The following is a 24,304-nucleotide window of genomic DNA, read 5'->3' as shown; positions in this document are numbered from 1 at the left end:
TCAGAAGTAAATTCCTTACGAAACAGCTCATATGATACTTCAGTATATAATGGCAGAACAAACCAAAACTGTTCTTCAAAATTTGTCAGCTTTATATTAAAACACAATTGAACTGTTGTTCAGTATTGATAGTCGATGCCAAATAAATAGACACCGTGTTCAGAAATACAGACTGAGAAAAACCTCAACGCTACATCTTCGGGCCACAAAAGTGCATTTCCATCAGCGGATATATAAAAATAGATCTGTTTGTTTTATGCACTGGCTTATCAGTACACGCATATGTTACAGAAAGCTATTCCAATCTTGGAAGTTCTTCGTAGTTAGCTTACTTGCAGCAGCACTTGAAGATCCATTGGAGAGCGAAGTACACATACTTACCACAAGAACCTGGCCTTCATCAGCTACTATACAGCCTGGGCTAAGAGTGCTGGGTAAGTCTTCTGTAGTGTGGCAGCACCTCGTTTTCAGAAAGATGAAGAGCAAATTCCAAGGCCACTAACACTGGAAACTCAAATGCTATCAGTTCCCGTCTGTTAAGTCTGAATTTTTCTTCCAGTTTCTTCAGAAAGAGAAAAGAACAAGTGTTACATTGAATCAATGTTATGCAGTCAATATAATCATATATTATGCATTTTTTTCCAAGAAACTAGACAAATTTTATAGTTACTGGCCAACATCCACTTTAACCATGTGGAAAATATTCACCTCAAAAGCACAGTCAACAAGTTGTGCAATCATGAAGCTGATCTTTTTTGGGTTGGGCCTTCCCTCTCTTTGGAGCACTGCACATTTATCTACTGAAGTACTGGAGGACTTGTTCATCCCTTATTTGAAGCACAGATTGCCAACTCATATGTAATTGTTAACTATTCAAATCATTTGAATCCAATGACCTCCTCCTCATTTATTTGGTACCTCCAACAAGCTCGCTGACGTATATACCTGACTTAGCACATTAAGAGCAGGAGCTGTTACTCATTCCTGCTTAATGCTGTTAAATGTGAAGTCATTCTCTAACCCTTTCCTTTGTATGACTGACCTTGACTCCATGAACATGTCTGGCTAACATTAAAGTTTACAAGTTTACTTAGTTCCAAGCCCAGCTTTTCCAGCTACATCCACCAGGAACACTGCTTTCTTTTAGCTCTATAATATTACTTGCCTCAGTCCAAGACCTCTTCCCATTGATGTGAAACACTGATTATAGAATAAAAGTGTCCTTTCGGTTTCTATTGAATATTCAAGGATATAGGTTTAAAAAAAAGTAAATTAAAAAACGGAAAAGGAGGTGCAGCAATGATGGATGAGATTGGTACAATAGTGATAAATGGTCTTGGCTCAGAAGATCAAGATGTAAAATCAAGTTTACAAAGAGATCAGAAATAGGATTGGAAAGAAATCACTGGTGGGTGTCATCTATAGGCATTGTGCATTCAGGGCTAAGCTCATTGACATGAAAGGTTAATTCTATTTCCTACTCCATAGATGTGAATAAACTGGAGGGTATTTCCAAAAGTTTCTGTCCTTTATATTTCACAACTAGTTTCTCATCTACCTCAGTCAACATTTGTGTCATAACAGTTTGCTTCATTTAAATTCAGAGTATTGAGCTTAATGAAATTACCCTCTAACCTTGTATGGATTTCTATATTATGATCATTTTTCCATGGAGTTCATTTACTATGAAGTTATTAATTAACTAATATCTAACTGCACAAAATTAGAGCCAAAATAGGATGTTCTCCTTTAGCTACTTGGTATATTAGTGTAGAAATGCATTCTATAACCACCTTGAATGCATTCTATAAATCTGTCCTCTGTGATATTACGCATTTAGGTAAAAACAAGAGCTGCAGATGCTGGAAACCGGAGTGATGCTGGAAAAGCACAGCAGGTCAGGCAGCATCCGAGGAGCAGGAAAATCGACATTTCGGGCAAAAGGGCTTTTGCCCAAAACGTTGATTTTCCTGCTCCTTGGATGCTGCCTGAACTGCTATTATGCATTTGACTTGACCAATCCAAAAAACTGTATTTGTTATATGTACCTCTCATTTCATGGGGTGTGCTCTCCCTTCCAGGATAATTCCTGTTGAATCTCTATACATTACTCCTACCAGTGTTTTCTGCCCATTGCTCTATCTTAGCATCACTCAAGTTAATTCTACATCTTGATTTATTAAGTATATTCTTCATTATCAGAACTACCACTTCCAGAAATCCTTCCAGAAATCCAAACGTTTTGGAAAAATTACTTCTAGGATAGTCACTGCAAACACGTATCTGTAATGGTGATTAGCTCAAGCCTGTGCAGTTAATTTATATTTTGTTGCAAATACACATTCAAGTGATGATATGTGGAATACATTGATTCTCCAAACAACAGACAATGTTATGGGTTACAAGCCACAAGAAACTGAAAAAAATCATTTCACCATCAGGTAGAGTCAACAGGTTTTTGTGAAATAGGAATCGTGACTGGCAAATTTGATTTCTTTGAAGATGTAGCAAACATGTTGGAAAAAGGAGAACTAAAAGATGAGAATGATTGGATTTCCAAAAGACACTTAAGTAAGCTGCAACATAACAGGTCACTGCAAATTCAGCAGAGGGAGTAGCCAGGTGGTATTACTGCTAGGCTATTAATCCAGAAACAAAAACAGAAATCGCTGGAAAGACTCAGCCGGTCTGGCAGCATCTGTGGAGAGAAGTCAGAGTTAGCGTTTCAGGTTTAGTGACCCTTCCTCAGAACTGTTCTGGAGTAAAAAAAACTGAAGAACTACAGATGCTGAAAACCAGAACCAATAACAGAAATTGCTGCAAAAGCTCTGCTATGCTGTTTACTTTCAACCGAAAAAGGTCTAGCACGTCACTCAGTTATACCAACCGCTACCAAGTCTCAACAGAGAAATGAGATTAGACCACTTGGCATCAACCTTGGCACCAGAAAGACTACCTTACTAACATCTGGGGGCTGGTGCCAAATTTGGGAGATCTTTCTCACAGACTAGTCAAGCATCAACATATCACATAGTCACATTCATGGAATCATACCTTATAGAAAATATCCCAGACGGTGTCATCACCATTCATGGCGAGGTCGTATCCCTCTGGCAGAACAGACACGGCAGAGGCAGTGACACACTGGTATACAGTTGGGAGGGAGCTATCCTGGAAGTCCTAGATATTGACTCAGGAGCTCAATCTTGCGGCTTCAGGTTAAACATGAGCAAGGAAACCTCTTGCTGATTATCAAGAACCATCTTACCTCCGCTGATGAATCAGCACTCCTCCATGTTGAACACTTGGAGGAAGCACTGAGGGTGTCAAGAGTCCTAAGTATACTCTGGGTGGAGGATTTCAATGTCGATCAGGAAGAGCGGCTCGACAGCAGCACAATTGATCAAGCTGATCAGGTCCTAAAAGACATCACTGCTAGGCTGGGTCTGCAGCAGGTGATGTGGGAACTAACAAGAGGGAAAAGCATACTTGACCTCATCCTGATCAATCTGTTAGCTACAGATGCATTTGTCCGAGATAGTTTCGGTAGGAGTGACCACCGTACACAGTCTTTGTGAAAATGAAGCCCTTTCTTCACATTGAGAATACTTCCAATCATGTTATGTGGTACTATCACCATGCTAAATGGGACAGACTTCGTACAGGGCCAGCAACTCAAGACTTGACATCAATGAGATGCTGTGGGCCATTAGCAGTAGCAGACCTGTACTCCAGAACAATCTGCAACCTCAACCATTACCACCAAGCCCAGGGGATCAACCCAGGTTCAGTCCTGGACAGGCCAGGAGCAGCACTAGGCATACCTGAACATGTGTTGTCAACCTAGTGAAGTCATCAAACAGGACTATGTGTGTGCTAAACAGCATAAGCAGCAAGTGATAGCCAGAACTAAGTGATGCCACAACCAATGAATCAGATCTAAGCTCTGCAGTCCTGTCACATCCAGTTGTAAATGGTGGTGGACAATTCAACACTCACTGGAGGGAACTCCACAAATATCCCAATGGAAAAGCCCAGCATATCAGTGCAAAAGGTAAGGCTGATGCATTTGCAGCAATCTTCAGCCAGAAGTGCCGAGTAGATGATCCATCTCGGCCTCCTCCAGTGGTCCCCAGCATGACAGATACTAGTGTTCAGCCAATTCGGCTCACGCTACATGATATCAAGAAACAATTGGAGGTACTACATGCTGCAGAGGCTATGGGCCCTGACAACATTTCAGCAATAATACTGAAGACTTGTGCTTCAAAATTTGCTGCCCCCTAGCCAAGCTGTTCCAGTACAGAAACATCACTGACTCTCCTCTCCTCTGCCCTGCCTTCATTTACCTATCACATTCCCAGCTGTCTTTCCCCCCTTGCCTCACCCCGCCTCCCATTTATCTCTTAGCACTACCCCCACTCCCCCCACAACCCACAAGTCTCATTCCTGATGAAGGACTCATGCCCAAAATGTCAATTCTCCTGTTCCTCGGATGCTGCCTGACGTTCTGTGCTTTTCCAGTACCACACTCTCAACTCTGATCTCCAGCATCACTTTCTCCTAGTTGATTATAACCTTACTATGAAGCCTCTTCAAGGATGCTCACCTTGAAGAAGTTCTCCTCCTCCCTCTACAAGGATGTCAGTGAGTCTCTCTCACTACAACCCCCAGGTCATCTCCTCTGCCCAGCCTTCATCTACCTATCACATTTCCAGCTACCTTCCCCTCACCCCACCACCCCCCTCCACCACCCTCTCCCATTTATCTCTCAGCCCCCCAGCCCAGAAGCCTCATTCCTGATGAATGGCTTATGCCCAAAATGTCAAAGCCCTGCTCCTCGGATGCTGCCTGACTTGCTGTACTTTTCCAGCACCACACTCTCGGCCCTTATCACTGACATCTACCTGACAACGTGGAAAATTGTCCAGGCATGTCATGTATACAAATAGCAGGACAAATCCAATTACCACCCATCAGTCTATTCGCAATCAGGAAACTGATGGAAGGTGCCATCAGCAATCCTATCAAGCAGCAACGCTCAGCAATAACCCGCTCAGTGATGCCCAGTTTCGGTTTTGCCAGGGGTGACTCAACCCGAACTCATGACAGCCTTGGTCCAAATTGTGGGCAAAACAGCTGAAGTCCAGAGGTGAGGTAGAGTGTCAATCTTTGACATCAAGGCCACATTCAACTGAGTGTGACATCAAGGAGCTCTAGGAAAACTGGAATCATTGGGAATCAGGGACAAACTCTCCAGTAGCTGGAGTCATCCTTGGGAAATAGGAAGATGGTTACAAATTGTTGGATGTCAGTCATTTCAGCTCCACAGCACCTCTGCAGGTGTTCCTCAGATATGTCCTAGGTCACCCATCTTCAGCTGCTTCATCAACAATCTTCCCTCCGTTATAAGGTCAGATATGGGGATGTTCACCGAAGACGTCACAACGTTCAGCCCCATTCACGACTCCTCAGATACTGAAGCAGTCCATGTTCAAATGTAACAAGATCCAGACAATATCCAGCCTTAGGCTGACCAGTGGAAAATAATACTTGCGTCACAAAAATAGCAGGCAACCACCCTTCCCAGGACCGATAGTTTTACCACCATCCTTTGACATTCAATAGTGTTACCTGAAAACCCCACTGTAACATCCTTGGGGTTACCACTGCCCAGAAACATAGTGGCTATAAGAGCAGGTCAGAGGCTAGGAATAGTGTGGTGAGTAACTCACCTCCTGACTCCCCAAAGTTTGTGCACCTTCTACAAGGCACAAGATAGGAATGCGATGGAATACGTTCCACTTGCCTGATGAGTGCAGCTCCAACAACACTCAAGGAGCTTGACACCATCCAACACAAAGCAACCCATTTAATTGGAACCGTATCTACAAACATTCACTCCCTCCACCACTGATACTCAGTAGCAGCAGTGTGTACTAACTACAAGATACATTTCAGAAATTCACCAAAGATCCACGGCCAACACCTTCCAAACCCATGACCACTTCCATCTAGAAGAACAAGGGCAGCAGATACATGGGAACACCACCACCTTCAAATTCCCGTCCAAGCCTGCCTTAGCAACCTGGCTTGGAAATGTATTCTCTTGCTGTCGCTGGGTCAAAATCCTGGAATTCCCTCCTTAATGGCAATTGTGGGTCAACCCACAGCAAGTTGACTGCAGTGGTTCAAGAAGGCAGCTTAGCACCACCTTCTCAAGGGCAACTAGGGACGGGCCATAAAGGCTGGCCAGCCAGCCACATTCACATCCCACGAGTGAATGAAATAAAAAAAGAACTCATGGTGCTGGGGATGAAAATGTGAGCTTGGATAATTGATTAGCTAATGAGAAGGAAACAGAGTTGGAACAAATGGATCATTTTCAGGTCAGCAAAGTGTAACCAGTGGAGTGCCCTGGGGATCAGTGCTGCAGCCTCAACAACATGTAATCAATATTAATGATTCAGTTGAAGTGACTGATTGCCATTTAATCAAATTTGCTGGAATGGCAGAAAAGCAAGTCGCGAGAAGGATACAAAGAGTCTCCAAAGGACTACAGATAATTAAATGAATAGATTTTAAAAAACATTTGGCAAGTATGAAGAGAAAAAGACTGAACAATTGCTTACTTTGACGGGAAGAATAGAAAAGCGGAAAATTATTTAATTGGAGAGAGACTGCAGGATGCTGTGGTACTGAGGGACTAATGTGTCTTTTCCTGGGAATGTAGGTACAGCAAGGAATTAGGAAGGCCAGCAGGCATGGAATATAAATGTAGTCAGGACTTGATAAAATAGTACAGAGCACTGGTGAGACTACACCAATCCAACTCAGCCTTAAATAACTTCAATGATCCAGGCTCTGCTGCTCATGTGGAAGACAACTCCCTGGACTAATAAGACAAGAACATTTCTCCTCATCCACATCTTAAGAGTGGATGTTTTAAAATTGTGTCCCCTAATTCCTATCTCCCCCACAAAAGGAAACATCTCAGTATTCACACTATTCAGTACTCACAAGATCTTATGAGCTTCAGTAAGATCTCTTCTCATTCTAAAAGGTTCAACCTCTCTTCGCAAGTCCTTCATCTGAGAACTGAATCGAGTGAACCTTCTCGAATATGCTTTAACATAATTATCATCATCTTCGAATAGGATGACAGAAGTTGTATAGAATACTCTCAACGTGGTCCCACCAAGGCTCTGTACAGCTCCAGTAGCACCCTTCTTGTGCTCTGACATCACTTCCTGTGCAGCTGCTCACTACCACAGTGCCATTTGAAGCTGTTGCTGTTCAGCAATCTGTTCTCGCGAATGTAACTGCTCACTCCTCTGACGTGAATCTCCTGACCCTCCTTGATTTCCTGAGCCATGTACTGTTAGTCTCCATCACCCATGTAAGAAAACGTTTTACAAAACACTCTTCTCCTCACCTTTCCAATGTTGTTGCTTATCCCTTTTACCTTCTGTTTGGTGTCTGTCTTTGTTCAATATGAGGAGCTATGATTCCTGTGTGAGGTTCACTGCATAAATGTTATGTACCCTGGCTACATTCTATTTAAGTGAAATATGATTTATAAGTTATCTTTACTGCAATTTCCCAATTTGATCCAACTTTCAAATTCTGAAGAAACTGATATGTACATCTTGTGTTTTAAATTCTCCAAGATCAGTTATACAGTCCCCAAATTCTATGTCATCTACAAAGCATTGTTTAAATATAACATTGGTGGATAGGTGCTATCACACAGAAAGCCATTCTTCTGTTCTGATGTACTTACATCTATCAGATGCTTGACTTCATGCTTTCGGAGGTCACTGCCTACTTTGGCAGCGAGCAAAACGCAGGCACCAGCGCAGAGTTTTCGGTTTTGTTTATTCAGTTTGCCTTTGAGGGCCAGCTTCTCAAAATAGACAAAGGACATGGCTACAGTGGGCTCTTCCAGGCCACATTCTTCCTGAGCCAGCTTCCGCATTTCACGTTTCAGACTGTGGGAAGCAAAAACGCCATCAGTAACCCACATGAACTACTGAATTTTAACTTCCATCATCTGATTGTTACACCCAAGACCTTTCGCAATTAAACTGGCTTTTGAAAAGGAAGAAACATGCACCCAATATGGTGTCAGCATTATTTATGGCAAGCTTCAGGAAGCCCGTATGGAATAAACAAAGCCCACTGCACTGAAATTAACATTTTTATCTAAAGACATTGAAACCAGACAAGCATTAGGAAATGCGAAAATCTTATTAAATTCACGCGTGCGTGATAATATATTTCAAGATGCATCATTAGCCAGTTCTGAAAACAATGGAGTCAGACTCCAGAATACACAATGAACATTTCAAAAGCTACTTTTGAGCAGACAGGACACACAGAAAGACAACTGAATTTGTGACAAGAACCAGAACACACTCTCTTCCAATATCTGCTTTACTCAATATCCCAAAACACAGTATACAGTGAAAAGGAAAATTAAAATTAAGAAGGAAAACCATTCACAAAGAACTCCGTAATATCGAGATATTCCAGCATTGTTAGAAATACAGGTCAACCATTCATTAACCATGCTTTCAGGTTAAAATCAATCTACCCCAAGTCTCTAAGGACCGTTTAACCTTTAACTTTCTCTACCTATATCAGACAATCTTCCTTTGAAGCTTATTACCTGTTTCCTGACGTTGCCTTTGGTTTGCTTGTGGTTACTACTAACTACCCAACCACCCTGTAGTTCAACATTTCAATTCCCCCTCCCACTCCACCAAGGATATGCAGGTCTCCGACACCCCTCCCCCAAGTCCCTCCTCCCTATCTTTTATCTTAGCCTGCTGGACAAACTGTCCTCATTCCTGAAGAAGGGCTAATGCCCGAAACGTCGATTCTCCTGTTCCCTAGATGCTGCCTGACCTGCTGCGCTTTTCCAGCAACACATTTCCGTTATTACTAACTAGGCTAACATGCTGAAAATCAAGCTCTGCTATTCTCAGAGTTGTCACAAAAGTTAAAAATTTCATATAAGTATTCAAAATTGCCCCATTTACCAGCGCTTTAAACCCAAGCTGACAGAAAGCACCGACCAGCCGTCTATAATGAATGCCTTTGCAGAAGCATACTGAAGAATTAGTCTCAGCTTCGACCTCAAGAAGACTCAAAACCTTTACAAACCTGTCCCAGGTCACGTTCCAGTCTATCCCTTCATTAAGATCAATGGAGAAATGCTCCAAAACATAGAACACTTCCCCTACCTGAGAAGCTACCCCTCATCCGAGGCTGACATCAATGCAGAGATTCAAAACTACTTTCATTCTATGAGCCTCATCTTCAGTCATCTAAGGATGAGAGTCTTTGTGACATCCGTGTTGATACCAAGATCCATGAGTACAAGACACTCATCTCCCTAACTCTTCTGTATGGCTCCAAAAGCTGGATTACATATGCACACTACCTGAAGACCCTTGAGAAATACCATCAACATTGTCTGAGATGGATTCTCTGCATCAGCTGGAGGATAGGGATACAAACATCAGCATCCTTTAAGCAGCTAACAGCACCAGCATCGAGACAACGACCATCCAAAACCAACTTCACTGGGCTGACCACATGCTTAGAATACCTGAATTCTGACTGCCCAAGCAAATCATCTTCGTCCAGCTCAAGGAAGGCGCTCAAACAAGAGGAGGACAGATGAAACCTTTCAAAGACTCACTGAAGGCTTCCCTCAAGAAATGCTACATACATATTGACTCTCATTCTGAAGAAATTGACTCAGTGGAAACTCCTGCATGAATGGACACCATTCTTTAAGACATCCAGTGGCAAGAGGAAGTACAGAAAGGGAATCAGAGAAAGGAATGCCGGTGATCGAGGCCAAACACCCGCTAAATGTGCGGTCGGAAATGTAACTCCAGGATCAAAGACACAACGACCCACAGGACCCCCAATCAACGACACTGAATTTCTGAGGTGGACAATCAGACTCCTTAGTGAGTGAGTGCTGACGTCAAATTACCAAGGATTAGTATTAATCACAAGAAAATGACTCTAGCTACAGGTAAACAATTATGAACCATTGGTACACAACTCTACTGATTAAAAACTAATTCCTGTAAAATTCCCCCTTACACAGGAAAGGGACATGGATGGAAGGAAATCTAAGAAAGCAGTCTATGTTTGCTAGATCTGCTGAGATGATTCTTGTGCTGCTTTTTTAGTCTTCCTTCTCCGACGGTTTTTACTGGTTTGCAGGTGGCAACGGTAGCTAGTTCATACTTCTGAAAGAGCTCTGACTTTCTGAATAAAATTCACAACTTCCAACTACTGCTGGAGGAAACGTTAATTGTTTTTCTTTCAGCTTCAAGTCGCTTTTTCTGCAAAACACAGATAAAGCGCCTAAGCTGGTGGAGGTCTCAAGGCTGCTCACTATCTTGTCACAGACCCAGGCTGGTCAGCTCTCCTTGTACCTCTGCTGGCTGTTTCAACTTCTTGCAGAAAGACTTCTGACCAACATCTGGCACAGCCTGAAACAACTGAGCATGTTGGCCATCAGATAGGCTGCTTTGAACTTCACCCTGGGAAATGAGCTTTTGGTCATGTGCACAAGTCACAGTACATAATCGGTGTATTTCCATGCTGTTTCCTATGGAAAACTCAAAAAAAAACCCAGCTTTATATAATTTAAATAAGAAAAAATGTTATCTAAAGGCAAGTTTGTGCAGATAGTTACATAATTGTTCAGTGGCACAATTTTCCAAGGTACAATGGGAACCAGCACTGGAGAAGCATGAATCAATGCATGACAAAACATTTCGTGTGCCAGCAGATCACAGAACACCTAGTTTCCAAAGTTTACAGAGTCCTTGAATCAGTCTCAAATTAATTATTTCATGATATTTTAGTTGCAATATTATAGAAAGCCTCCTTTCTTCATGCCCCTACTTTTAAAAATCCTATTAAGGATGTGGATAGCATTTGTTCCTCATCCCTAATTAATCCTGAGGTGGTCTTAAAACCCTGCAGTCTGCAAGGTGTAAGCACACTCACAATGCTGTTAGGAAGACAGGGCCAGAATTTGAGAGTGTCTTACAGGTCTACAGCACAGAAAAAAGGGGCTCTTCAGCCCATGGAGACTGCACTAGTCAAAGGAACCAACCTAAATACTCTAACCTCATTTTCCAGCACTTGGCCCATAGCTTTGTATGGCTAGGCATCACAAGTGCAGATCTAAACACTTCTTAAAATGTTGAGTGTTTCTGCAACTATCACCCTTACAGACAGTGAGTTCCAGATTTCCACCATCCTCTGAAAGTTTTTCCTCACATCGCCTCTAAGCCTCCTGCCCATTACCTTTAGCCTATACCTCCTGGGCACTGATGTGTCCACCACAGGGAAAAGTTTCTTCCCATTTCCCTGATCTATGCCCCTCATAATTTGATACATCTCAGTGTCGCCTCAGTCTCCTCCACTCTAAGGAACACAACTCCAATCTATCCTCATAACTAAAACTCTCCAGCCTAGGCAACATCCCAGGAAATCTCTGCATCTTGTCCAGTGCAACCACACCCCTCCTATGAGGTAAATTCCAGAATTACACACAATACTCTAGCTGTGGCCTGACCAACGTTTTACACAGTTCCAGCATAAGCTTCCTGCTCTTAAACTCTCCCTATTTCCATCTTGAATGCGTCTGACTGCTCTTACATGGATTTACTTAAACATATCTGCTCCCAGTCCACTCTGGCCAAATCATATCTGATCTTATTAAATCTGATTTTATCCTCCAGGTTAGAACTTTGATTTCAGGCTCATTCTTGTCAATATTCCATAACCTTCTTGAATCAAATAGAATTATGATCACAACTGAACAAAATACTTTACATACTGTTTTTAAAAGCTCTCCTGGCTGCATTTTAAGAATTCCACTCCCTCTAAACCTTTCACATCACGACTATCACAGTTAACGTTGGGGACACTGAAATCCCTTATTATCACTGCTCTATCACTTTGAAATTTGCCTCCATATCTGCTCTTCTATTTCTCTGGGACTGTCAGGGGGCAGATTGTACACTGCCAGTGGGGTGATTGCTCCTCTTTGCTTTTTATATTGCACCCATATGTCTTCATTTGACAAGCCTTCTATGATATCATCCCTCCTTAATGCCGTAACCGATTCCCTGATCAATATTTTGAACCAGCAACAGTGAAGGAACAGTGATACAGTTCTAAATCAGGGTGGCGTGGTTGGCGAATCATTCAGGTGTGATATTGCAGTGCACCTGCTGCCTTTAATCTTCACAGGTTTGGTAAATGCCTTCCAACAGCTTGTAGTACATCTTGTGGATGGCATACACTGCTACCACTGTGTATTCGCAGTGGAAAAAATGAATGTTTAAGCTGGTGGATTGGTGCCAATCAAGCAGGTTATGATGTACTGGATGATGTCAACCTTCTTGAGTGTTGGTGGAGTTGCACCCATCCAGGTAAATGGAGAGAATTCCATCACAATCTTGGCTTGTGCTTCTGTAGTTGTTGGATAGGTTTTGGGGAGTCACAGGGACACAGAATGTCCCGTCTCAGAACTGTTCTAGTGCCACGATACTGATATGCCTGGTCTACCTCAGTTACCCATCAATGATAACTCCTCAGGATATTGGCTGTCATTGAGTCACAGGTGATAATGCAATTGGAAGCCAAGGGTACTGTCCAATTAAGTAACACTGTGCCACTCATCAATCCAAGTCTGAATGATGTCCAGGTATTGCTGCCTCTAGATTTGTCCCTCTATCCCTTTTGTAAAGGTTTATTTTATCCTACTTTATATTATTTTTCTACAGGAGTCTCTGTAGTCTCTATGTTCTTTTTACCAAAATGTGTTACATTGTCCTTGACCATTTAGAAGATCATTTGCATGTAACATGCCCATTCTGTAACTTTACCAATGTCTTTAACCACTTTGTCTCAGTTCTCCTTTCTAGTAATACACCTCAAATTTGGCACCAACTGCAGACTTTGAAATTGTATCACAGATTCACAAGTCAAAAGGAAAATAAAGAACTATGGTCCCAACACCACTTCCTATGGAGCACCACTTTCTGATATTTGTCAATCCAGCTCGCTAAACCTGGAACTTCTATAGTCAGCTTTTTGTTTTGTAGTCATAGAGATGGAAACAGACCCTTCAGTCCAACTCATCCATGCTGACCAGATTTTCTAAACTGATCTAGTCCCATTTGTCAGCACTTGGCCCATATCCCTAGCAGAGCGCTTTAGGGAACATCTTTGGGACACCCGGACCAATCAACCACACTGCCCTGTGGCCCAACATTTCAACTCCCCCTCCCACTCTGCCGAGGACATGGAGGTCCTGGGCCACCTTCACCGCCGCTCCCTCACCACCCGACACCTGGAGGAAGAACGCCTCATCTTCCGCCTCGGAACACTTCAACCCCAGGGCATCAATGTGGACTTCAACAGTTTCCTCATTTCCCCTTCCCCCACCTCACCCCAGTTCCAAACTTCCAGCTCGCCTGAACTGCTGTGCTTTTCCAGCACCATTAATCCATATCCCTCTAAACCCTTCCTATTCATGCATCCATTCAGAAGCCTTTTAAATGCTGTACATATACCAGTCTCCACCACTTCCTCTGGCAGCTCATTTAATACACAGACCAACTTCTGCGTGAAATATTTGCCCCTTAGGCCCCATCTAAATCCTTCTCCTCTCACCTTAAACCTACATCCTCTGGTTTTTGACTCCCCTATCCTGGGGAAAAGACCTTGGCTCTTCACCATGTCCTTGTCCCTCATGATTTTATAAATCTCAATAAGGTCAGCCCTCAACTTACGATGGTCCATGGCAAAAAGCCCCAGCCTATTCAGCCTCTACCTTTAGCTCAAACCCTCCAATCCGGCAACATCCAGAAAATCATTTCTGAACCCTTTCAGATTTAACAACATCCTTCCTATAGCAGGGAGACCAGAATTTAATACAGTATTTCAAAACTTGCCTCACTGTACAGCTGCAACACAATGTTCCAACTCCTATACTCAACGCAATAACCAATGAAGGCAAGTGTGCCAAATGTCGTCTTCACCACCTTGTGTATCCGTGACTCCACTTTCAAGGAACTATGCACCCCAAATCGCTTTGTTCAGCAACACTCTCCAGGACCCTACTATTAAATGTATAAGCCTGCCCTGATTTGCCTTACCAAAATACAGCACCTCATATTTATCTAAATTAAACTCCATCTGCCACTCCTCACCCCATTGGCCCATCTGATCAAGGTCCCACTTACTCTGACATAATCTTCTACACTGTCCACTACACCAGTAATTTTGGTGTCATCTGCAAACTTCTTAACCATTCCCTCCTATATTCATATAAATGATTTGGACGTGAATGATGAAAACTGTGGACCCAGCACTGAACATTGTGGCACGTTGCTGGTCACAGGCCTGCAGTCCAAAAAATAAACCTCTACCATCACCCTCTGTCTCCTACCTTCAAGCTCATTTTGTATCCAATTGGCTAACTCTCCCTGGATTTTATGCAATCTCACTTTGCCAATCAGTCTACCATGTGAAACCTTGTTGAATGTCTTGCTAAAGCCCATTCAGACACTGAGGGCAGAGGGGTGGACAATCTTCTTTGTCACCCCTTCAAAAAAAAACTCAATCATGTTACAGAGACTGATTTCCCAAGCACTTAGCCATGTTGAATATCCCTAATCAGTCCTCGCCTTTCCAATACATGTAGATCCTGTCCCTCAGAATCTCCTTCAATGACTTGCCCACTGGTGCACAGTTCCCTGGCTTTTCCTTACCACCTTTCTTAAATAATGGCAGTATGTTAGCCAGCCTCTAGTCTTCCAACACCTCACCTGATACAAATATCTCAGCAAGGCACCCAGTAACCTAGGGTGCACCTGATCAGGTCCCAGGAATTTGAGTCGAGAGGGTGGCGCTGGAAAAGCACAGGTCAGACAGCATCCAGGGAGCAGGAGAATCGACATTTCAGGCAAAAGCTGAAGGGCTTTTGCCCAAAATGTTGATTCTCCTGATCTGCTGTGCTTTTCCAGCGCCACACTCACGACTCTAATCTCCAGCATCTGCAGTCCTCACTTTCTCCTAGGTCCCAGGAATTTGTCCACCTTTATGCATTATAAGCATTCCAGCACCTCTTCCTCTATAATATGGGCATTTTTCAAAACATTACTATTTATTATCTGAAGTTCCTTAGCTTCCATGTCTATCTCTACAGTAAATACTGACATGAAATATTTGTTTAGTATCTCACCCATCTCTTGTGGTTCCACATGTAAGTAGCCTTGTTAATCTTTAAGGGACCCTGTTCTCTCCCTAGTTACTCTTTTGTCCTTAATGTATTCATAGAATCTCTTTGGATTCTCCTTAATCCGCTCTGCCAAAGCTATTATTTATTCTGTTATGTAACTCTCTTAAATCAAGGCCACTCAAAACCAGTCCATGCTTTGATATGCAGTATTGGGTCCCACCATTATTTAGACTTCCTTAATATTCTGATTTTGAAAAACTTGCACACTAAATGATCAAGTGATTGGGAGCACACATAATGAATTGGTCTATGCTGAACAACAATAAAAATCAAGTTCTTTCTCTCAGCTTATGTTGTTTGGCCAAGCTAATGTTATGAAGTTGAAGGCATGTACTGTCCCTTTAAGAGAGACTGAATGTTGTTCTGACCCAAGAGCTTACAAGTCCCTGGCATATGACGAGCCAGCATTTTCAGAGTGTGCTGGAAATTGAAAATATGTAAAGTTTGCTGTGAAATAGGTACCGGAATTGGTTGCTGTTTTGACAACAATTCGAATTTAACCAGTTTAAATTATGCCTCATGATACTAAAACCTAATCGAGTTTGAATTTATTGTTTAACCAATATTGAATCAATAAGACAATCCAATGTTGGGGTTACAAAAAAGGCAGGCAGTTGCAAAGTCAGAAAGAGCAACCGCCATTGAGAGTATAACTGCCTTTCAAAAACACTATCAAGGATACTTTTTCATCTGAAACATCTTCACAGTAGAAAGAAAGACGACGACCCAAGGAGATCTACAGTTGAAAGAAGATGGACACCGAAGACAACAGCCGTTGTATGGTTTTGAAATTAAGTTGATGTAATTTTTAATAAGTGTTTTATTGGAACAGCATATTGTTATAGTGTTGGAGGCAGATAGCAAGCACTTAAGAGAAAGGGATGGCTTAGAGTTATGAATACTTGTTGTTTAATGCTCACTTTTAGAGTTAAAGAAGAAATTGATATTTTTTCTTTAAATAGTGGAACTTGGGAGTTCTCTGTCATTCTTATTTTAACAGATTACAAGGCGAGGTGAGCTTTTGAGTGTATTTGGTTTAATTAACAGAGAGATTCACTGCTGTGTCATAACACAAAATTGCCCGTTGTGCCCAGGGACTTGTAGGTGCAACGCATTAGCTATGGGAAATGCAGGGTTACAGATTTAGGATGAGGGGGTGAGTATGGATGGCACACTCCTCGGACGGTTGGTGTTGTCTCGATGGGCCAAATGGACTGCTTCCACACTGTAGGGATTGTATGATTCCAAATGACAGGAAGATAATAACAAAGTGGAAGCAAATTATAAAGGTTATGGCTGAGACAGCTAGTTGAATAAGTCAGTCACTGGTGTTTCTCCTGGTGTTCTTCTGATCAGCTACTGTCAATTTGGAAACTTCTGGCAAATGTTCTCAAAAATCATGCAAATGAAGTTTCCAACACGGGCATGGCTCCCAATCAGGAGAACGTGATTGAAATAAAATTCCTAGCATTTCCACATATGTCTACTGAAGATATAACATGAAAGTGCAACTACCAGTCAGTAGGGGAGGACGAGAACAAAATATATATGTATATAAGCACGCACACTATGAACCATACCACTCCTCTCATCTGATTAAGAGGAGTTATTAGAGGCATAAAGTTATTGCTGTAAATTTCTGAAAGCACACAGCATTTTGGACAGATGCAGCGAGATACGTACTTTTTATTTATGTATTGCTGCAGTAAACTAAGCCCAATTGATTCACAGCACATCAAAATTTAACACCAAAACATTGATGGCTCTGGAGAAGTTAAATCAATGAACAAGTCAATATTTGTTTGTTTGTTTCAGCTTTGGGTGAAAGTGGCAGCAATGATTTATCCACGTTTTATACGGATTAAAAAATACCCCCAGTATGGCTTCTGGAGCTTGACATATTGGGCATTTTCAAATCCTTTTGCTGTTACTTTTGCCTTCTAAGGAAAAAATTCCCAAGTCACCACAGACTGGAGACAACACTGGCATGTAACAAAATGTGCCAAATGCATCAGATGGCATGTGCTGTGGAGAGTCATCAATTTTGGGCCTTAAACAAGGGAATCTGACCCAACATACATTTGGCAAAGAAAAGAAAAGCCTGAGATTTGGATTCAAGACCATCTGGTCAGGAAAGCAGCTTATAATCAGCAAGAGCCAATCACCCAGTGCCAGTAAGATTTTATTTTATATTGTGCAGGTTGGTACCATCTGCATTTCAAATCACCTAATGTGGTTGAAAGATTTGAATGTGCTCTTCTATGACAGTGGCCAGTGTGTTTACATTAAGTCAACTGATGAGTGATTTTTTAACAAGGAAACACTAGTACGGTACAAAAGGCACTGAGAGTTAAATCTGTCTGTATAGACGGTTATGTACCAGTAGAATCTTTTATACACAAGACAATGAGACCTGGTGATCAAATGTACCCGCCTGCTCTGTCAGCCATTTGCTCTGCCTCCCAAGTTGAACTTTACATAATTAACCTTGCAAGGGAGTAGGAAGCAACACTTTTGAAATGCAGCACAATGGGAAAATTAGTTTTGTTAAATAACTGTACGAGTCTGTCTGCAAATATACACAATAAATTAATTGGATCATTTTAAGAATTGCAACTATTTTGTTGTCAAGGATAAGCTTTTTGTTTGCTAAGACTGGTTCTTCAAGCTGTCTCGGGTGAGATGCAGCACATCAGACTTTTCCTTTCTGCCATCACAACAATGTGCGAGCATTGACAGTTTTACCATGAATGGTGCTGCTAATGTTGTACGTTTGACATGAGGGAATGAAGCTGAGACCCTGAAGTGCTGGCTAGTCACTCAACGTGCTCCTGCCGGATTCTCACTGCTTTCTCAATGACGTTAATGAGGGCATAAAATGCAAACAAACCTAAGTATTGTCATTGTCAGGTATACTTTGATATTCAGATTGAGTAGCTACTGTGGCAAGATGAAAAGACTTGAATTGACAATTGAAAGCTAAACAATGATGAATCACATAGGGCCATATAGAGAGGTATCACATCACTTGGGCTGCCAGATTTCCACATGCTTTTTTTTAAAGCAGAGAATAATCACATTGAAACAAAACTCACAATGTACGCTTTAATGGAGCAAATCTCTTGTAGATAATACATCAAGATTCCCAAGTTGCCTATCAAACATCTGAATGAACGACAGTAGGCCATTTGGCCCCTCAAGCCCGACTGCCATTTGTGAACGATCTGATTGTGACCCCAACTCAAATTTCCAGTTCACGCCTTGCACCCTGCGAGTTCCTCTTCAATCAAGAATCTTCAACTCAGCCCTCAAGATACTCAAAACTATGCTCCATTGCTCTCTAGAGAAGAGAATTCTACACAGCGGTTCCTCATGGAAAAAAAAGTTCACATCCCAATAGGCGATTCCTCCTTTTTAAACTGTGTCCCCTGCTTCTACTCTCACAAGGAGAAACAATCTTTCAAACATTCATCCTGTCACATCCCCATCAGAAACTTACTTGATATTTATGGCTCAAATTGGTGCCTATCGAGATCTAGTGACTGATGATGAGTTAGATGGAGTTTACAAAGCCCTGAGAAATTATGCACTCACCACCCATGGTTTTCTAACTCTAACAAACAAGGAAATTTTAGGTAAAAACAATGATTGCAGATGCTGGAAACCAGAGTCTAGATTAGAGTGGTGCTGGAAAAGCACAGCAGTTCAGGCAGCATCAGAGGAGCAGAAAAATCGACATTTCGGGCAAAAGCCCTTCATCAGGAATAGAGCCCAAGGGAAGTTTAGCCCAAGTCTTCCCTATGAGTAGGGTTTCTTGTGGTCAAGTTGGAGAAAGAAACTTGCTGTTATCATCTCCCACAGTGGTCAGCAATAGTCAAGTGTCTGAGAACTGACCATTGGGGTGGGGGAGCAGGCAGTGGAGTGCAGTGTGGCTTGATGCCAGAAGACGGAGTGTGAAATAAAACTGAATTCCAATTCTCTCCCAGCAGTCACTGGCTGGGCAGTGAAACCAACCTCGTTTTGAGGGCTCAGTCGATCCTCAAAAACAGACACAATAATTTCAATTCCTGGCTGCAAAGGGTGCTGGTGATGATTGAACAACAATCCATCTAGTCTACTGTACATGACCTGGAAAAGTACGCCAGTGAATGAGCAATAACTTTGCAACACTCTGTTACGCCTGTAAAGAGTTTGGTTTGATCATTTACTTCAGGAAGACGGATATCATAGTCCAGGACTTTGCAATACTGCCATATATCAGACTGGAGAAGGTGAGCCTGGAGGTTACAGCTTCCTATCTAAGCTCCACTATTGCAAGCAATCCACAACTTGATGCTGAAATCAATTAGCTGTTATGTCCACGCTGAGTAACAGAGTGTGGAACAACAGCAACCTGACCGAGAGTGATCAAACAACAAACCTACCAAGTCTGTGTCCTCAAAGCACTCCTCAAAAATACTGAGCCCGTTCAGGTATCATAGAAGTGTTACGGCACCGAATATCTTCTTGAATGCCTTAACTGAGCTCCCTGGGACTATACTCGCTAGAATTTAGAAGAATGAGAGGGGATCTTATGGAAACATATAAAATTATGGAAGAGATAAATAAGATAGAGGCTGGCAAGTTGTTTCTGCTGGTGAGTGAGACTAGGACTAAAGGACATGGCCTGAAGATTAGTGGGGAGTAAATTTAGGACAGAGCTGAGGAGGAATTGCTTTTCTCAGAGAATAGCGAATCTGTGGAATTCTCTGCCCAAGGAAGGAGTTGAGGCAGCTTCATTAAATATATTCAAGACATAGTTGGATGGGTTTTTGCATGGTAGGGGAATTAAGGGTTATTGGGATAACGCATGAGGAGGAGCTGAGATAATGGATAGATCAGCCATGATCTTAATTAATGAATATTCCTCCTGCTCCTCGACTGCTGCCTGACCTACTGTGCTTTTCCAGCCCTACACTCTTGACACCTTTGAAGCAAGTGGGGACTTGAAACTCTCCTGGTTCCAGGGTAGGGGACACCATCATTACACCATAAGAATCCATCTCATAGCACATTTTATTACAGCAGCTTCTAACCTATCAACCACTTGACAAGGAAATATGACACATATCTGAGGCAAGTAGGACTTGATCTGGATCTTCTGGCTCAGAAATGGGGACACTACCACTGCACCACAAGAGCCTTTACCTTTACAGTTATTGATATTTTCTAATCAACCTGTCCAGAGATATTACTACACACCATTGGAGCAGGTAGGACTTGAACCCAGCTTCCTGGCTCAGAGGGAGGGACATTATCACTCTGCAATAAGAACCTTTTCATAAAATACAAGGTCCAATGAGCATTTATCCTACTCTTGTTCAAGTCTGAAACTCTGCTGATTTACCCGTAAAGGATCTTGTATTTTGAACACCGACAAGGAGAGATCAGCCGCCTTTACATTACTGAGGCATTTTCTCTGAACCATCTGGTAAACAAGTCAAGAATGTTTAAACACTTTGTAAGGTGGCATGAACATTTTGTCCACATCTCAACATGACGGAAGCTGCCCATAAGCAAGATATCCAGACTATGGCAATGAAATTCCTGACTGTTATCAAACCCTTTGGTCTCCCAATCTGTTTCCCCAAGATGCAGGCAATGCTTTCATCAGCACCAGATGAAACAACTAATGGCATAAATCTTAAAGGTGGTGTGCTCTTTGGGGATGTCATGAGTGAAGATATTAATGCAAACGTCAAGAGGTTAGAGATCACATTCCAGAAAATACATATTAGATGGACAGGCCATGTCTTCCACATGAATAACTATAGAATCTCCCATGCAAATCTGCCACAGGGAAATATCTCAGGGGAAGTTAAGGTCAGTACAGGCGAAACAAAACAAGCTTTAAAAAATGCTTTACAAACTTCTGCAATGCAGACCCATTCTCTTGAGAAAATGCAACATTCAGCCCTGCCCATGTAAAGGCAATCACTGAGACCAGCCATTCGCAAGAATCATCTCCACCGACTGCCCAGCAACCAAAGTACTCAGAGGAAAGCTGGAAGTGGGTCAGCTACAAAAGCTCCCAGTACCACAAACATGAACTGCCAGTTTTGTGGATGGTTACCCAACGTCACATTGAACTAATCAGAAATGTGGGATTCACAGAAAATGAAAAACAAACACAGCTTCGACATAAACAATGAAGGGATTACCACAAAGGGAAAGTCAAAGGGCTTCAAGCTGCAGTCACTGCAGAACAGATGCACTTAATCCAAATTTATTCCATAAAGCCCTCTGCCCTGACTTGGGCCACATAAACAGATCCGCAAGGATCTGTTTTGGGACCATTGCTGTTTGTCATTTTTATAAAGGGCTTCAAGCTGCAGTCACTGCAGAACAGATGCACTTAATCCAAATTTATTCCATAAAGCCCTCTGCCCTGACTTGGGCTACATAATAGATTTCCTGAACAGTCAAAGTTCAGGGGATGGCAGCAGAGTGGCTATTTTAGTGGGGTATTCGTTCAGAAGACTTACAGACCTAGAGACAAGTGTTCACATTCACACCTTCACAACTGGGGAATTTCAATTCACTTAATTGCATAGGTCAGCAATTAAAAATGAGCACCAACGCTGACCATGTAACTACCAGATTGTCACCAAACACCCATATGGTTCATCAATGACCTTTCGAGACAGAAATCTGTCATTACTCAGTCTGGCTTACATGTGATCCAAGCAACGTACTTGACTTTTAATTGTCCTCCGAAAAGCTGTGACAAGGTTGTGTGTTGTTGGTTCACCACCAGTTTTCTCAAAGCGCAATTGAAGTGGTCAATACATGTGACTTTCCATCAGCATCTACATTCCATGAATGAATATAGAAATTCACAGCTACTCTATTTTCTTACCTTCTTATCTTACTGAGGGTCAACTTAATATGGGGAAACTTTTCTCGGAAGGTTTCATTCATGTCCTTTTTCAGATCGGATGGCTTGACATATTCAATCACTGTGGTCTACAGAGAAAAAAAAACACTGGCTTAGTAATTTACAGAGGCACAGTTATTCTTTAACTTCTGATGAAAGATATATATTAAAAATCTTAACCTGTGTTTCCCCTGAGAGTGCTGATTGACCTTTCATGTATTTTCCCCATTTCTTATTTAATCCATTTTGTATCTTCTCTATTTGATACCTCAAGCCACTAACACAAAATGGCTTGATTTTAAAACAACAGCAAAGCACTGCAGATGTCAGAACTCTGAAATAAATTCAAATAAACACTTGGAAAGCTAGCTTCTGTGGACAGAAAGAGACAATGTTTCATATCAATAATATTTCAACAGAACAGAAGAGAAACAGATTTAAGTACTTTTTTTTTTAAAACATCTGCAGAAGGGAAAAGGAAAAGCAAAGTGGAAGTCTCTGACAGAATGAAGGCCAAAGAAGATTAGATAATAAAACATTTTGTTATGCAACAGATAAAGAGTGGTAATGGATATAGTGAAGAAGCAGAGGGTTATGCTGAAAGGTGTTGGGAATAAAAAACATATGAATGCCACATGAAGGGTTAACAAGAAAGACAATGATCAACCCAGCAAAACAAATGGGAATAAACCAATGTGAAGCCAGGGGTCCGGATGTACAGGCATTGAATTCAACGTTGAGACCAGAAGGCTGTAGGCTGCCCAAGTCAAAAGATGAGGCGCTGCTCCTCAAGCTGATGTGTGCTTGGTTGTGCACCATGGTCAGAATGGTCAGTATGGGAGCAACAGAGAGAACTAAAGTGATAATCAACCAGAAGCTTGGGTTCTCTGTTTGCAGTTTGAAGGGAGTTGTTCCGCAAAGCACTCACTCACTTTACATTTAGCCTCCCCATGTTGCAGAATCCATACTGTGAGCAGGAAATACAGTAAACTGAGTCAATAGTAGTACAACCAAATCGCTATCACGTGGACGAAGTGCTTGGAATTGTGTCACCCTGTGTAAGCAGGTACAGATTGGTCCCACTTATGGCAGTCAACTCTTAATATGAAAATCAGCATCCTGAATTATAATTCTGATGGACAATTGGACAGAACGGGCACTGTCTATAATCAGAGCTGAAAATGTGTTGCTGGAAAAGCGCAGCAGGTCAGGCAGCATCCAAGGAACAGGAGAATCGACGTTTCGGGCATAAGCCCTTCTTCAGGAAATCCTGCATCTGCAGTGCTCACTTTCTCCACTGTCTATAATCAACCTAGTTTCACCAAGCTGGTCTGCTATTTTACTTGTTCAGCGCTTTCAGGGTTTTGGTCCAAACAAAACCTCGTAACTCCCCAATGTGCTCCTTGTAACTGAGATAAGGAGAAAGCTCTTTACGCAGACAGTGGGGAACCTCTGGAATTCTCTGCTCCAGAAAGCGCTTGAGGTCAAATCACTGAATTCCTTCAAGGAGGAGTTGGAGCTCTTAGGGCTAATGGTATCAAAGGACATGAGTCAAAAGCAAGAACACGGTATTGAGTTAGATCAGTCATGACACATTGAATGGCGAAGCAGGCTCAAAGGACCATGTAGTCTACTCCTGTTCCTTTTTCTATCTTTCTCTGTTTCTAACTCTATAGACAAGACTATTGTATGATACTTTATACTGGCTTCTGGATATTCGTATACATCACATCACCTACACTACCCTGATCAACCATGTTAAAAATCACACAACACCATATAGTCCAACAGGTTTAATTGGAAGCACACTAGCTTTTGGAGCGACGCTCCTTCATCAGGCGGTAGTGGAGGGCTCAATCCTAACACAAAATTCACCCCACAAAATATATGTTAGCATGCGGGTCTTTGTCTGTCTGTGTGTGTGCGCGCCTGTCTGGGTTGGGGGTTGTGAGTGTGAGAAAGTGTGTGTGTGTCTGTGTGTGTGGTGAGTGCAGAGTGCCTTCAGTCTGTGAGGGGGTGCATGTGTGAGTGTG

The 24,304-nt window shown here is 42.2% G+C and overlaps 1 protein-coding gene across 1 annotated transcript in view; it reads right to left on the bottom strand.

Annotated features, from left to right (window-relative positions):
• Positions 1-239: 239 nt before the first annotated feature.
• LOC122548967 (CDK5 and ABL1 enzyme substrate 1-like) overlaps positions 240-24,304 on the bottom strand; it is a 70,653-nt gene continuing 46,588 nt past the window's right edge. Inside the window, exons 5-7 of the mRNA XM_043688002.1 lie at positions 22,254-22,360; positions 7,784-7,991; positions 240-562 (exon numbers count right to left, since the gene is read on the bottom strand). Of these exons, the coding sequence (XP_043543937.1) occupies positions 422-562; positions 7,784-7,991; positions 22,254-22,360 (456 nt within the window). The 3' untranslated portion in view covers positions 240-421. The remainder of the gene's footprint in view (positions 563-7,783; positions 7,992-22,253; positions 22,361-24,304) is intronic.

This window comes from Chiloscyllium plagiosum, chromosome 4 (assembly GCF_004010195.1).
Source record: "Chiloscyllium plagiosum isolate BGI_BamShark_2017 chromosome 4, ASM401019v2, whole genome shotgun sequence".
NCBI lineage: Eukaryota > Metazoa > Chordata > Chondrichthyes > Orectolobiformes > Hemiscylliidae > Chiloscyllium > Chiloscyllium plagiosum.
The sequence above is the reverse complement of the archived record's forward strand: the minus strand, read 5'-3'. Positions and strand labels throughout refer to the sequence as shown.